Source organism: Indicator indicator, chromosome 6, assembly GCF_027791375.1.
Source record: "Indicator indicator isolate 239-I01 chromosome 6, UM_Iind_1.1, whole genome shotgun sequence".
In the NCBI taxonomy this organism is placed as follows: domain Eukaryota; kingdom Metazoa; phylum Chordata; class Aves; order Piciformes; family Indicatoridae; genus Indicator; species Indicator indicator.
This window is the reverse complement of record NC_072015.1, coordinates 31,643,819-31,661,083: the sequence shown is the minus strand read 5'-3', so window position 1 is coordinate 31,661,083 and position 17,265 is coordinate 31,643,819. Positions and strand designations below refer to the sequence as shown.

At 35.8% G+C, this 17,265-nt stretch overlaps 1 protein-coding gene across 1 annotated transcript in view; it reads right to left on the bottom strand.

The window, feature by feature from the left end:
* Window positions 1-16,734, bottom strand: part of ZNF407 (zinc finger protein 407) — a 333,287-nt gene extending 316,553 nt beyond the window's left edge. Inside the window, exons 1-2 of the mRNA XM_054381843.1 lie at window positions 11,970-16,734; window positions 6,083-6,197 (exon numbers count right to left, since the gene is read on the bottom strand). Coding sequence (XP_054237818.1) covers window positions 6,083-6,197; window positions 11,970-16,734 — 4,880 coding nt within the window. The remainder of the gene's footprint in view (window positions 1-6,082; window positions 6,198-11,969) is intronic.
* Between the last annotated feature and the right edge of the window lie 531 nt (window positions 16,735-17,265).

Sequence of the window (17,265 nt, the reverse complement as noted above, 5' to 3'; positions counted from 1 at the left end):
TCCAGAGCAAGCTGCTTATGGTCTAATAGAAGCATACGCATCCTGGACATCAATGCAATCTACAGTAAAGTCAAAACTTTAAAATGCACACCTGTAAAAGCACTGGTCACCTGTGCTGTCCATAGTGTAGTCGCACCACTGTGCATCTCGACAATTACCATTTGGAAGTGCATTTAATTGAACTGTTTGCAGCACAGGAACTGATCTGAAATCACTGCCTCCAAATACAAACATACACTGTCATGAGTATGTCCCTTATATACTTTGTCTCGTCAACAAGTACATCATTATTATAATCCAATTTAGCATACAAATTGCTAATAACACATTTTAGTAAGTCAGAAAGTTGGTGTTGACTTCTCTATATCAGGTGTAATACCAGTCCCAAACAGAAGAGTCCTTCCATTGCCTGTACCAGAGCCTCCCACTCACTGACTTTAACTCCTGCCAGTTCCATGGCAGACTTCCAGGCTGAAAGACTCTCACCCAACACACCACAGGATACATACCAGTTGTTTAAAAGATGCTGGAAGCTTTTCTGAATAAAAGTAAATTGCTTCAATTTCAAGTAGTTTTCTTAAATAGTAAAAATAGAGACTGTGTATTGAAGGTCAGGTTCACAAATCTAATCAAATGATAGATAACTGAGCAAAAATTGGCAAGATAATAGAAAACATATGTTGCCTTACTCTATGTTTTTCTAGTATTTTCTTATTAGTTTGTTTAAAAGTGTGCATGCAGGTTTGGAAAGCTGCACGCAGGTTCACCTCATTTTTCTTCACCAAAGTAAAAGTAGACATAAGTGTGCAATAGGACCAAACAGCAAAATGCAGACAGAGAAATTCAAAATAGCTGGATCTGGAACAGTCATTTCACACACACTTATTTCTGATCTAAACAGCTGAACCTAATACTTTTTCTTTTTTTTTTTTTCTTTTTGTGTGTGTGTAAACACCTCTGTAGGTATGATACATGTGATTAATATTGCGTCCAAAAATGCAATTTCATGATGCATTTGATGATTTAAGTATACAACAGTTTTAGTTCTCAGAGCTGACTAAAAATAGTGATTTTAATTTATTCCTGCTGCCTGCAATTACCCACAACCATGTATTTTTAAATATTTCCAGCCTATAAAAATTACTAATTTTTGCCACTTGTGTTTATCTGCATTTAGACTTTGATTTGGATAAATTAAGCTCTCAAGTGTTCCTTGCTTTATGAAACTCTGCATGTTGTACACTTCAACACAAATAAATGACTTCTACCATTAGAGGTTTAAATAATGTAATGTATTTCATGCTCAGCCTGAAGCTGGATTCCAATGAAGTTGCTAATGCACGTAATGATTAAGTGTAACTCAAATACTAACTGTGTTGTTGAAAACATGACAGGCAATAATTTGGTCTATTATATTCTGCCATTTAATTGCCTAGTACAGACATTCTCTGACACGTTATGAAGCAATGATTTACAATTATTCAAGCTGCAAAGGTCAGAAAGTGACATTATAATCATCTACACAGAGATCCCTTCTAATGCACAAAATCTAGGTAATACCACACAAAAATAGTTTTACTAGAGTAGCAACTTGCTATTTAAGATCTCCCAAACTGCACAAGTATAAATAATTAATTTACATTACAGTACATTAAGGCATCCTTGAAAATACAATGTTTTTCCTGCTCCCACCGATAAATTTATGAATAAGTCTTTTTCGCTTGCTAAAAGCAATCTTAAGAGCAGGCATTCACTAAAAGTAACCTGACATTAACAATCATCAGTTAAGAAAACCCTGAAAATCTAAAAAGATTTTTTAGACCACAATACACAGGAGTACTGCCAATTTTTTTGATGCAGCTGGTCAAAGCACATTCTTATCTAAGAAAAACAAAAGATCTATTAGCCGCTGTTCTCCATACAGATAAGTATTTTTCTTCAGACATTCTCAATGCAACCAGTGTCATTAAAATACTGTACTTTATACAGATTAAGATCTCTGAACTATTCCTAGCATTTACAACTGCAGCAAAAGTGAAGTTATTTCCATGCCTGGGACACTGTAACTCTTCTCAAAGCTTGTTTATATGAGGCTATAAAATAACCAAATTTAGCAAAATACTTATTTAGGAGAACATGTTATAACATCTCCAGAATTAATTGGGAAAAGGAGTTTCAAAGCAAATAGAGAACTGAGGAGCATAAAGTAAAAAAAAAAAAAAAATAAAATCTTCATCCACCAAAAAACCCCAAAACAAACTAAGTGCAAAAATAAACAACGACTACAAAAATCCTGACAAGAACTACTTCAGCAAAATAACAAAAACAACCACCTTTTCAAGCCCCCTCCAAAGTCCTTTTTGTATACAGATACTTCTGTTCCTTAAAACACTTGAGTGCTATATATGGAATAAGCACAATAAAGACATTGCTACAAATGTCCTTTCAGTTTTCAGGAAGGTAGCAAAAAGTGTTTATCTGCACGTTTAAAGTACTGAAAATTGTCCTAAAATCCAAACCTACCTTATGCCCATTTTCCTCAGAAGATTTTTAAGAAGTCGTAAAGGGGAGGAAAAAAAGAAAGGGAAAAAAAAAAAAAAGGAAAGTAAAGAAAGAAGCAGCCTCTCTTACTTGAAACATGTAACTACATCCCCGAAAATTCGGTTTCTGAAAGCAAAGGCAAGAAAAATGCAAGGGAATAGTAGATGCACTTTTAAATCAAACATTGCCTATAAATTCTATTCAAAACCTCAAGTGCAGAACAATGCATTTTTCATGTTCTACCTGAGGCATAAAATTTGAAAAGTGCATGATAAGCCTTTTCACTGTATTTCACCAGGCAAACGAAGAAAAAAAACCAAACAAACAAAATGCTGGCCAACTAAGATTTGCTCATCTAAGCCAGGATATCATCCAATTCCAGAGGCAAACTTTGAAAAGTTAAATTCAAATATGCTCTAGTTTACTAGTCACAGAAAATAGATACTACCTTTGAAATAATGGGATACATTTTACTGCCGTGGGTATGGGGAAGAAAACAATTAACACACATCTGCAATAAGAAAATGAGTAGCAGACGGTTTATTCCAAATGTTAAAACATTAGCGGTGTCCAATTTCTGTCATGTAGTTTCTGCTGTGCAGCTGAAGAAAAACAAACCCTGAGCTTCAATTGGAAAAAAAAAATCCACAGCAGAATTACTGCCTTTTTCAACAACTAAGTGAATTATATATTGTGTATTTTGTATCACGTAAACATGAGGATCCTTTAGAAAAACCGAGGCACAGCAAACCCTTCCTGAAACACCACCACAGATAGAGCTTTTTTTTTTTTAAGACAAAGATTTCCACATAATTTTTGTCTCAAAAAAAAAAAAAAAAAAAGAGTGGTATTTTGAGATCACACTACACCACAATCTTGCACTGACCTTTCACCTTTAAAAAGTACCCAAGCAGATTCAAAAGCTTTTGAAACACAATTTATCCTCAGAACTAGCAGAGGCCTTATTACTATGAATCTAAAAGTCAGAGGATAGGATATTAACTACTGTAGAAAAGAAAACATAGTGCAGGACCTTCTGTTTGTGACAAAATTACAGAGTTAATGTTCCTGAAAGATCACTTCACCTTTTAAAGCATGATTTTTAAAAAGGTAAAATTTATAGCAATTAAAGCTAATGAAGAAATGCAGCATGAGCTGCTTATGTTCAGGAACTAATAGGTCCACTGAGCATTTCTAAGATTATTTAGCCATCAATGATAATGAATTGACATTGTCAGTGGTGTTAATGTACCAGTGCTCTATAGTGCCACTAATCCGATGGCCAATCCCAGCAATTTTATATTTTCTTTTATGTTGCTACTTTATTTTTTTTAACCTACACACTACCCAGTCCTTTCAACAAAAATAGCAGAAATATAGCACAGGCTATTACACTTTTTTCTCTTCTTCCACATTTCAGGGTGGCACATTCATTATTTGGACTATGGTTCTAACTGCCCCGGTCATTCCTCCTCCTTCAAAATCCTGATCAACTCTTCAGGACTGTTAGCTACAGTACAAAAACACCTTTTCCAATTAAATCAGTGTTAATATATAATTCTTAAAATATAATTTTGATGCACATTAAGTGAGATGTGATGATTAAACAGGTATATAAATCAGATTTTTGTGAGCATGGGAGTATTTTAGTACATCTCTTCAACTCATTGTTTTGCTATCTCTAAATACCACAGCTTCGTGTTGCTGATGAAAATTTGCAATACAATACTACACAAAAGTGAGAAATGAATACCTGCTTGGCTACCAGGTATGACATGCCAGCTACATACAGAAAGCAATCAGCTTAGCAAAGTGACTAACATTCTCCACAGTTTAAGTGGTTCTTTCTCTTGCATAAGCGTCGTGAATTGCAACTGAGAGTTGTGTAATTTCTTAGACAGATTCTAAGAATGCGCCAATCTTGAAGGAATGAGGTTTTGAAAAAATTGGGTACTGTGCCAAATCCTAATCACTTTAATTCTCCTCTTTATAAAAGATATGGTATTAGCTACTTTGAGATTTTTTTACTTTTCCTCTCACAGTAACATAGTTAAATATTATGATGATTTTTCAGTTTAAGTTAAAAGGGAATTGAAAAAAGAACCACTGTCAAGTTTGTTGACAACTTCTAAAGAACAGAGCTTAGCCTTAGCTAAACAGTTTTGTGGATCTGTAGTTGTTAACTATCTTCCATGCCAAATTCTTGGCAATTCATATAGCACAGACAGTAAATAACATTTTTCAAACAATATAAAATAGCCTACCACACATGATGTTAATTTTAAGCATGCTGCAAAATAAAGAGTAGCACAAGTTATTCTACTACTGATATTCAGTGGACTTAAGAACTAGGCTCATACATTTTTATTTCTTGTTTCAAGAAGTCAGCAATTAATTTTCTTAAGTGAGTAAAAAACATCCAAAGTATCTCGTAATGCTGCATGCAAAATTATTTCAAAACCAGAGAGATGAATCAGTGAGAATCACTCAGCTGTATCTTCAGTTGAAGATTCACTTGTCCTTTAAAACGTGTAGCTCACTTTGTCCTGCAGCAGATCGGTATACGAAGGCTAAAACAGCCCTCCTGCTGAATTTTATCCCCGACATCACACCACACCATTCATGTGTGGACTGCATCATCTAATTGAACCTCTGCTTTTCTACACTTTAGCCATAACACTGCTATAGCAGGTTACATAGGTTTGAGTAAAATGTTTTTATATGATGCATATATTAGTTAATTTCTCCAGCATAATAACATTAAAATATATTTTTAATCAGAACTAGGGTATTAAAATCCAACTTTGAATGTCCTATGATGTACCATATATGCCATGGCATTTTAAAACCTTTTAAACATTTCTGCTAAATTAATTAGTTTTGCATTAAGGAGTCTCAATGCCTCCTATTAAATGCAACACATTTGAAGGACAATTAAACATTATGAACGATCCTTCTGAGGAAATAACGATTAAGTGAAAAAAAAGAAAAACAAGATTTTGGGGGGGAACAAACAAAAACACAAGCATACATAAAAGACTTCAATTTATTTTTAAAGTCTTCTGCCTGCAATATTTTAGTTCCGTTTGTTTGAAAAATCAGTCTTCTGTTTTGTTTTTGTAAAGAATGAAAACCCTAATGGAGTCCAGAAATCTGCTAATGGTACTAAAATTATAACAGTATAGCAGAAGAAAAAACCCCACACAGTAAAGTCTATATTATATATTTTTTATGTCTTTAAATGGAATTTACAGTTCTCCCTGGCAATGTGAATGAACATCCTATAATTTAGTCAATTTACAGATTACAGGTTCAAATTGACCTTGTAGCCCATAAAATTGCTCATCTTCAGTGCAGGATTAGAAGTGGGAAAAGAATGTCATAACTGTATTTAAGGAATTTACCATAACAATGGAAAGGAGGATATGCATGCATAATTTTAGCCACTCTTGCTCACATCACAGTTTTCAATTCTGAAACAATGCATATCCTGCACTCCTCTCCTGGTTAACCACAGCGGAGACTGTTTCAATTTACTCACCCACAGACATGACACTTGTATTCCCTCATCCCAAGGTGCCTCTTGACATGGTTTCTGGCATCTCCAAGCTGAGCTGTTGCAAAGTGGCATATCTTGCACTTGAATGGCTTTGATCCTAAGTAAAATTTAGCATAAGATATGAGTTGAATTAGAATAATATATCACCCACAGTTAAAGAAATAAAAAATCCCAGGGAAAAAATAACCTTTAAAAAAGCCTATCCCACATTTAACCTGTTTGAGATTTTCACCTAACAAAAATAAGGATCTGGTACATAAATTTATAACTCCCAGGACACAGATGGTACATATTATACATTACTCATTAAAGTTTACTAAAGTTCAAGAGTGTGGAAACTATTCTCTTAACTTTTAACAATGATTCACTCTTTTTTAAATGTTATTATTTTTAAAATCCACCAAATGTTAAAATAAGAGGACAACATGTATTATGTAGATAATCTTTCAGCAAGACAGCAAAAGGTAATGCTAAAACTCAGGTAATGGTCTTGAAGTGGCTTGAAACTGGTGTAAACTGCAAACTGTACTTGTTTTTTAAGGAAATACATTTAAAGTAATTTTACAAGTCCTCAGACTTTGAATAGATTTCACATTAGCATTGGTATTTCAGATTTGTTCTGTCACACAGAGAAAATGATTCATCACCTAGCTATTGTAATGACATGCAATGTATGAATATACAGTGGATAAAATATTATGCCTTTATGACTGTTTTATGGTCAAGAATTTATGATTATTCTGCAAACCAGAAGTATTGACATTTTGGCTATTATTTATTTCAAGAACAAACTTTAATATTAAATGTCTACTGCAGACCAAAGAACTCTGAAATTATTTCTCCAAGGAAGAAGTACCAGCCTATTTCTTGTATCACATCAGTTCAACAAAAAGTGAAATTATTTGCCTGTCTTAATTAACGGTGATCCTCTCTCTAGTATGGAAAAACTATTTTTTTAAACTGAAATGGTTACTAAGCAGCAACACCATTCTAAAGTAGGCTGCAGCACCTTCCAGTTTTCTGACCTTAAATCAATAAATCAGAATCATAGAACTGCAGTTAAAAGTAAGTACAATATGGTCATAGAGTCTCCATATTACATTTAGTATATGTTTTGTGAAGTATTTCTTCCAATGCTGTTAAGCATAATATGAAATATGTGATCTTTAATAAATATACATAAAGAGCTGTGATAAGAAAAATGTTGCACTATATCATACTTGATCAATGAACCTTTTTGCTTTGCCCTTGAAAACAGAACATCCTCCAAGAATCCATTGGTGAAATTGAGGTTCTTAGTAAAAATTTTAAGTCTTAAATTTCAATTTAATTCCCAAAAGCTGACGAAAAACGAAGCATTTAATTTTAATCTTCTAAGCGAAATAAAAAAGTCAACAGTACTAAGCACAGGCAGACAAGGTTGAATATTTCACAGTTCAATGACAATGAAGCCAGATCTCTTAATACTCCCATTTCTACTGTGGGAAGTAGATGTAAAATATATTTAGCACCTGAATGGTTATATCTAGTCAGCTTTATATGTTTAAATATCAAAAGCTGGTTGAGACTGCAGGTAACAGCAATCACATTCTATCAATCACACTGAAAAAAAAGAATTAAATCAGCCTGGTAAAACTAAATTAATCATTAATTTGGTGACTTTTCAAATCAACAGTGCAGTCACTCTATAGAGAGACACATGCAAATAATTTTTTAAAAAAGCCTACCTTTGCATTAACTAAAAGAATATTAGAAGTTAATGTTTTAACTTTAATATTATGACTAATTACACAATTAATAACATCAAGGCTTGATGGAGAGGATTTTTTTTAATCTATTGGTGTTTATATTGTTCTTTTTTGTCACAGAATTAAAATGCCATGTGGATTCAGTCCTATGTTCCCTTAGTTTCTCTTCTACTGATTAAATTGTAAATTTGTTCCTCATTCTGTTACTGCAGGTGTCCCACAGGGCTTCCATACAAGACCTTTGCTGTTTTCCATTTACATGACTCTTTTGTGAAGAACTTGAGTTCAGAACAGTCATAGCTACACCGTGCTGACAATACAGAAATGTATTATTCTGTTGACTGCTCTCGTCCAAAAATCACTGAGGCCTTGAGTATTTTATTTACTTCTCAAATCCTGAGCTGAATATCTGTTAACATCTTCATTTGAACCCCATGAAAATTCAAGTGCTGGCAGGCTGCAGTTCGTACTCATCACGTGAAACAAAAGCAGCACATCTCCCTTTCAGGTTGCTGATGCCAAATTTGTTCTAGTATGTTCTTAGATAGAATACCCCAAAATTTTATACTTAAGATGAGGACATTAGACTAAAGGCTGACCTAATGGGACAAAAATTCTGCATTTGCCATAGGGCTATCTGAAATAATGTTGAAGCAATTAACCATTTCTTAGTCATACTTACATCATTACAGACTTGAATGGTTCTCATATGCTGTGTTAAATGTGATACTATTGGATTTACACTTGGATTTTAATTCACAGAAAAAAAGAGAAAAATACTTTCAATACAGCATGTTTCTAACCAAATTACTTTAAAAAAAAAAGGCAGAATTACTTTAGCCACAAGTTACAGCATGGAAGCAAAGTGTACATTTTCTGATGGTGGCAGTAAACAATAAAGCTCTTAACAAGACAATTGCAGGAGGAAAAGCCCACCAAATTGAAAACAGATTAAATTTAAGAGTTCGGGTCAGACAGACACAAGCCATGCTACTGTTTTACTACTATTTTACAAAAAAAATTGGGATTCATAGTCCTTATATTACATTAAGACAATAGAGACCCAAAACTATTAGAAAAATTTACTGCCTCTGCTTTAAGCCAGCCAAAGGCAACATCACCTGCACCTGCAGGCATAGCTGTGTCCCTAGCTCAGGCCCAAGACAAAGTGAGAAGAGCTGCACACGGTATCATCATACCACTACCTCCTACTTTTAGGACACAGGAAGTAAGATACTATGCTGACATTGAGCAAACCTTACATTAACTGAAAAATCTGATAAGAAACAAAACAAAGATGATGTGGTTGCAGGTGATGTTTCCTCAGATGTTGATTGTTAATTAAGTTTATGGGACCTTCATCAATTGCAAACTAAAAAGTCTTCCACCTCTACTATTCCTTTTATTTTTCTGTACACTTCCTCATTTTCACTTGTCAGCATGTGATGGACTTAACTTGTTATCTCCTCTCTAGCAAAGCTTCCCTTTCATTTACAATGTGAAAAATCTCCTACACTGTTTAACAGTATTTTGAAACATTATTTTTCTATTAATGGAAATCATTAGTTATGGCTTTCCACAACTTTCCCTTCCCTCCCCCACCAGAAACCATCATCAATTACTCAATAAAAAAAAATATTTTAGAAGGCAAAGAGTTCGATATGGTCACATATATACAAACATATATATGGACATCTGGATGCTGAAGAAAGATTTTTTTCAAAAGTACATAATCAGAAAAATAATTGGGGAAATGTGCAGTTCTGCTCCTATTGTGCACCTGGTGCTAGGCTGGAACAGAAGGCAAGCTAGAAATACTGCACTTTGCCTCACCAATGTTGCAAGCCAGTGTATACCCAGTTGGTGGAGCAGGTCAGTACCCTCTGCCACCATTCCTAATAACCCAAAAATATTTGTTTCTTTTTCAACTGCATCCATTGTGATACAGATTGGAAGAAACTGTTCTACAAGACACAAAGGAAATCACAAATATGAAGGTACAGTTTGGAAGAGAAAGCCTTCTTCCCGTTAACTATTAATAAAAGTCTCCACATTACTATGTATGCAATAAGCAAAGCATAAGAAAAGCATTTCATTTAAAGGTGCTGCAAGAAAGCGGGCAGATAAAACTCTGTTCTGTAACCCTTCTTTACAGCCTCCACACACACCACCAAAAAGTGACTTGCAAAATGAATTATGTTCTTTTATTGCTTTGCATATTTAGGGCCATCCAAAAGCACAATAAAAATATACTTCATGGTAAGACCTACACACAAGATGTTAAAAAGTACACTAACTTTTACTAAATGTTACAATCAATGATGTAACTTATATAAGTAGGGTTGCTTTGTCGTATATTGATAGTTACCTCACTTTCACATCCACATTAACTTGATTTTAAATGCAATTAATACATATAGTCAAGGAAGACTAATGGACTACATTCTGCACTTAACCTGGTGGACATTTTCAAATGGCACAAGTGACCAGTGCAAACCTATTTTGCATTGTAAACGACTAAATAAATCTTAATGGATTAAGAATGATCAGCTATCAACACACAAGGGAAATTAAGTGCTGAAATGCCTACATTGATTATTTTAAATTATTAGCCTTACTCTGTTCTTGAATTTGTATGCTTTTAGTGAGCTTTAACACATTTACAAGACTTATTGACTATAATTACAAGAGAATTCAAGTAATGGACACATCAATTATAAGCAACATGTCTTGACCAGACAGTTGCATAAAGAATTCTAAAGCGAGCTCCATTAGCATCCTCCCCCTTAGTTTTATTCAGTTTTATCTGCCGTAAGAGGGCATATTAAGGGCTCATACAGCTGTTCTGACCATGTGAGCACAAGCATCCCTCTGAAAACTTAACGCTACATTCGAAGTTGGATATTAGCTGAAGCAATACAGGTAACTGTTACTGACAGGATAGAAGTAATGCTGAAAGTATCAAGTATGTGAGTTATTGGCATACATGAATACTGCAGTTACAGTAAAATACTTTGAAAGGTTTGAAATACAATGTCAGTGTACCCGAGATTAATCTTAAACTTTGTTGTCCAGTCACGCCCTTGCCTTTTCATAAAAAAAACTTACAAAACTATTTTAGGATTATGCCAGGAATTACCATCCTTTTATGTTTCCTTTTTCTTACCTTTTTGTTCTCGTCCTTGTAACCATGCACTAAGTTTCAAATACTGCATGAATTTAAACTATAGCTTCCATAATAAGCCATTATTTAAAAGTACAGTAAAATAAACCTTACAGTTCTAATGAAAATATGTTCATTGAAATGTGAATTTATTATTCAAATCCACTCATAAATTCAACCATGGAGACACCACTTGTCTAAGCAGAGCTCAGTGATTTAGAAAAGCTGTCTATTTAAAATAAAGAATGTATGGCAGGTTTATAGAAACATCGCAGTGAATTTTTACATAAATTTAGAACTGCAGCTTATGCATTTTTCTACAAAAAATGTTTTTAAATTTTCCACTTAAAATTAAACATAAAAGTGAATTGAAAGTGTGATTAGCACAGAAAACAAATCAGATGCTGCATTCCTGTGTATCACACCAGCATTACACAGTACCTTCCTAAAAGGCTGACCAATTCCTGTATCTTATTTCTATAAAAACCTCTTGCTGCTTCTTATTGGTATTTATTTAGGAATGATGTCATATCAAATGTCTATCCTGAAGCTGAAGCATTATGTAATGCTGAAAGTGTAACTAAACTGACATTAAATAAACAATTTGGATATTAAACAACTGCAAGGAAGACAGAAAGAAAAGCTAATTGTCCTCTCAGCCCACCACTGCTTCATTATATAAATTTAAGAACCAATTAGTGGTTACAATTTAGATTAAAGGGAAGGAAATCTCTCTATATATGAAACAAAAAGCAGAAGGATGACTATGCTTACATCTTCTGCCCTTTGATCACTGTTCTCATACTCCTTTAAGTGATTTTGAATTTCTTTTGGGGTTCATCAGGCAATATGACCACTAGTTCATAAGAAATATTAAAGAAATTAGCAGCAGAAAAAAGCCAATTATGTACTTCACTCTGTTTCAAAGAAACCACCTGTAAAGAGAGTGTTTCCATACCTGTATGGGTACGGATGTGAGCTAGGAAGGCCATGGAATTGCTACTTCTACACATCTTCCCACAATATTTGCAGACATTGCCTTTGTTCTCTTTTCTCTCCCTGTTTATTTGCTCAGTGTCTTCCACAATGTACTTATTCACTTCCCTCAGCAGCTCTTCATGTTGCTCTTTGATGTGGAGAAACAAGCTCTGCTCTGAATCAAAGGGCTCTGTGCACTTCACACACTTAAAGGTAGCACCTCCTTCAGGCAGCTCCTCCACGCTTGCCTGCTCATTTCGCATGTGCCCGGCACTGGCCAAGTGCTGGTGAAGGTTGCTCTCTGTGTAAAATGATTTTCCACAGAGTAAACAATGAAAATGTTTTTCTTTTGAAGGATGTTTCATGGCTATGTGAACATTTAGTCCGCTTAAGCCATCTGCTAGAAAACCACAGTCATCGCAGCGAATACGTGTTGATTCCCCAAGGGAAATCCCTTCTGACTTCTTCTTTTTGCCACCACTTGGTGAAGGCTCAGCTTTCACCATGAGCTCACTAGCTCTCACTCGACCTGACAGCTGTCCTTCAGTAGACTGGTCAGTGGCCTCCCCATCTTGATGGCTTTTTAGCCTCACTATAGAGGAATCAAACTTGGCAAAATCGTGCATTGCCTTGCCTTTATCAGCAGCACTGATAACTGTTCCTAAAGCCTCATTATTACTTTCTTGCATGCCATCAGCTGTTGAGCCATCTGCCTCCCAAACATTGTTATTTATAGTTACTTCTGCCTCATGTGGTGCTTCCATAAGGGCTTCTTCTGTCTCCCTGGTAGGATCCTCTTTGAAACTTCTGTCACCCACTAAACTCTGTATATTTTGTACCATTTCTCCAATGTTTCCAGCAGAATTTGGTTGCTCCACTGCACTACTTGTTTCTGGCAGAGTTAGCATAAGTGGGTTATTCTTTTCCAGTGACATTTTGTTGTCTGTGTTTGTACACCCTGTTTCAGGGCTTTCTCTATTTGCTTCCAAGTTTCCCTCATCTTCTCCTGAATTCAAGTTTGTGCTGCATGATCTATTTTGATTTTCTGCAGGGCAGTCATCATCTGAGCTGAGCAGCTCCTGACCATGCCTACTTTTCTGCAGGTCACAAGAACCTGTTTCTTTAATTGATGCTTCCTTGTCAAGTTCAACAACTTCAAATTTCCGAGGAGACTGCTGGAATCCTTCACAAAAAAGGTCTTCTTCATTTTTAGACTCCTCTTCAAGCTCACCTTCCACTGCATTTTGGGAACTGCCACTTTTAGGCATTCCTGGAGACACATTTTCATCTAAGACAATACACTCAGTTAAACTTTTATTCATTTGATCACCTCCTGCTGTGTCATTGGCACATTTGGTTTCACCTAAACCAGCTTTCATTTCTTCTGCACTGTGATGGTGCTCCTCTTGAGACAAAGCAGTTCCTTCTTTAGTGGTATTTGCTGTGTTTGCTTCCTCCCCAGAAGAATAAACATAAGATTCTCTTCTAATTTTATGTTTCTCTGTTGCTGCATGCCTAATCATCTCTCTACGAGTAACAGCGTAGTAGTCACAAGCCATGCAGTGGTATTCAAATTGTTTTGTATGTTTTCGCTTCACATGCAGCTCTAAAGAAGAAGAAGAATGAGCAACGAAGCTGCAGTGTAAGCATCTGTTGTTGTTTGCACTCACTGATCTTTTCTGAAGGCATGGGTCATCATCCTGAGTAACCCTCACTGGCTCCAGAAATACACTTTGGTTTGTATTTAATGTATTGATAGCATGGTCTGAATCTGGCAGGCTACTGGCATTTATAACTTGTAGTTCAGGATCTCCTTGCTCAACTTCCTGATTGTCTACAACAGAATTCTCCAAATCTGATGACTGGTTACCATCCTCAACATGCTCACACAAAGCAACCATGGGGCTGTTAACCTTCTTGTTCATGAATTCAAAATTACCTCCTTCAGGGCTAATGATGATCTCTGAGCTCTGTTTTCCATGTCCTTCTATTTCAACACGACTTTTGTGTTTTTTGGTTGCACAGTGGCGTTCCATATCTCCTTTGGTTACAGTGTAGTAATTACAAACCTTACACAAATAGCTGTACTGATGGCTGTGCTTTCGTCTGACATGAACAGTCAAATTTGTAACACTGGAGGCCAAAAGACCACAATGGGTACATGTCCTTGATACAGTGCCTTTGGGTTTCCCTCTTTTAGGTGCATTAGCTGAAACCAACTCATTTTCAGCAATCTTTTGATCAAGTAGAACGAATTCCTTATTTCTTGGTACGTTTTCTACAGAAGAGGACGAAACATGTACAATTTCTTTATCTAGATCTGTATTCCCACTCGTGGAAATGGAAGGATCCACCACTGTTTTAATACCACCAACACCAACACAAACCTTTGCAATACATTCTTCAAACCGTAGTCCAATGTTGTTTTTCCTAGCATTTTCAAGGTGCTTGCTTCTTTTGATATGCTTCTCCATTCCTTCCTTACTCAGTGAGTAGAGGTTACATGCTTTGCAAAGGAAGTGATACTCCTGTGCATGCCGGAGTTTTATGTGCCTTGTAAGAACTGTGGAAGACCTTGTCTTATAAAAACACTTTTTACATTGAAATTGAGTTTTATTCAGAACTGAATGCTTTGGTTCATTTCTATGATTTATGACAGAAGAGTCTGGAGTTTTTCCTTTCATTGATACTTCTGTTTCCTTTACAAGATTTTGGCTATTGTTTGATACTGAGTCAGCGTAAAGCACCACTTGCAAAGTCTGATCATTGTTACTCAGTGCAGTAGCTTGCTGAAATAATGAAACATCATGTTTCTCATTTTTTTGATGATTTCTCAGCTCTTCCTCTGTTTGAAAAAGCAGAATGCAAGCTGGACAACTATAGGACATATTATGTACTTCACTCATATGGCTTCGAAGGCTAATCACATTCAAGCTGGTAAATGAACAGAGTTGACAATTAAAGCTACAACCACCCATCTGGTGTTTATTGTCCTGACAGTGTTGTTCCATGTCTTCCCTGACTCCAGAGGAATAACTACACATCTGACAATGAAACTGGATCCGTTCTCTATGAAGCTCTGCAACATGGTTTTCCAAACTTTTCCTGTTCTGAAAAACATGGGCACAGTCAATGCAAGTATGAAGAACACCACAATCAGCAGAAAGATTAAGGTCAGAATCTTTAGTATCTGTAGTGCTGGAAGAAAGGGTGTTTGGCTTATCTTCAGTAAGACCTTGATTTTCTGAAATAGTATTACAATTACTGTTAGCATCTGTTTCTGATTCTGTATGTGACATAGGGCTTGAATCACCAGGCTTAAGCTGTGTGCTGGAGATACGCTTCATTTGTACTCTCTGAGTTTCAGACTTGCCTCTCTTACTGTTACCCAACAAACTGTACCTTTTCTTTACCTGCCTTTTTAATCTAAAAGACCTACTCTGACCAAACGAAGATCTTAACAAGACAACATTTTTTTTACATTCCAATCTATTACATTTCCTTGCTATGTTTAAACTGCTAACTAGCTTTTTGGTATTTGGAGGGAGTTCTGGTTTCTGCAAGGCATTTTCTGAGGGTCCTGGTACTTCTAGTTTTTCTGTATGGACTTCATTTCCTTCTACACCAGAAGAAAGCAATGTTTCTTCTGTCATAGTATCTGTTTTTTCAGTGGGAATATCTGAAGATAGTATCATTTCAGCAAGTTCAGTGCCATCATTCTGGTTAGGCAAGCTTACTTTTGCACCTTTCAGTGCACTGCAAACACTTAATACTTTTGCATCAGCAGTTCTTGCCCTTAATTTACTCATCCCAGGTTTTGTTCTGATTTTCCTCTCTTTGGTTGCAGTAGACTGTTGTTTTTTAAAGGATTTTTTTGTCAGTATCTGTACAAATCCTCCCCGGGCAGCAAGATTTTGGCGTCGAAGGTGTGTCTTGCCAAGGAAATGAGAATTTAGGAGATCTTCCTCACCAGTCTGAAAACCACAAAGATCACAACAAAATATCTTGGATTTCTCATGATCTTGCTTAACATGCATATGTAATGTTGAACTACATTCAGCTGTGAAGCTTGAGTGAGGAAATGTTTGCTCTTTGGATTGTTTAGAGGAGGTTTCTTGTTTATGTTTTTCCATATCAGAGCAGGAAGGTAAACACTGATCACTCATTTTGCCTTTGTCTGTGTTCCCAGGTGTACAGCCAACAATGGTTTCTTCTGAAGAAGATAACTTATCAGGAAAAACAGCTGGCACCTCTTGTGAATGTTTGTTTTCCTTGTGAATTTTCATCATGGCACCATCAGCACATTTGAAATCACAATGTAGACACAGGAAATTTGAATTAAATACGTCATCACCAAGACAAGTGGCAACTCCTTCCTCCTTTACAGCTCCAGCTACACTATCTTCTTCTTCACCTACTTTGTGTAATTTCCTTTCACTATATTCCATGTCTTCTGAAGAAATCTGCTTTCTTTTTCTAGGGACATTTGCAGGTTTGTCTGCTTCAACAACATCCAGGTTCATTGATCCTGACAGTGCCCTTCCATTTGTGCCATTCTCTTTTCTTTTCTTTTCAAGGCCCCTGAATGCTTCATCTGATAGAAGCTTTGTTTGCTGCTGAGATGAAGAGCTGCATCCAGCATTTTCTCCTGATGTCATTCTCTGGGATTCTTCTGTCAAAATAGTTTGTAAACGCTCATCGACATCATCTCCCTTCTCATTTTCTTCCCCATCCATTCTTAACATTGGTATCACCAACTGTAGATCATGACTTACTACCTATAAAACAAAAGGATTATTATTAGTCTTTTATGCACAACCAAAACTTGAAAGACTCAAATAAAAAAAAAAAAAGGGGGGGGGGGGAGGGTTTATGGGTCATGGGGGAAGCAGAATATATAGCAAATGAAGATCATGGCAGGAAGACAGACAACAGGCTACATTTTCAGCATGATGTCTAAAATTATGATTATCTAAAAATCAAACATTTGGTTACAGAACTCTCACTGTGATAAGTACCATGTGAGTGTGCACTCAAGCTATTTGTTACATGCTTAAGTTTGGGCAGATAAGCCTAACTTTTGTTTCTGGAAGCATATTTCGGAAATGAAATACCAAACAGCTTTCAGGGAACTAGCCATGGAATGTTCTAAAAGCTGTGTTCTAAAAGAATATACCACAAATATAGTTACTGATCATTCCTAAAATGATAGTAGAAATGATTTCATCATGGAGGGGCAGGAAGCAGTCTTGAAACAGCAGTGTAAAGAAGGGCAG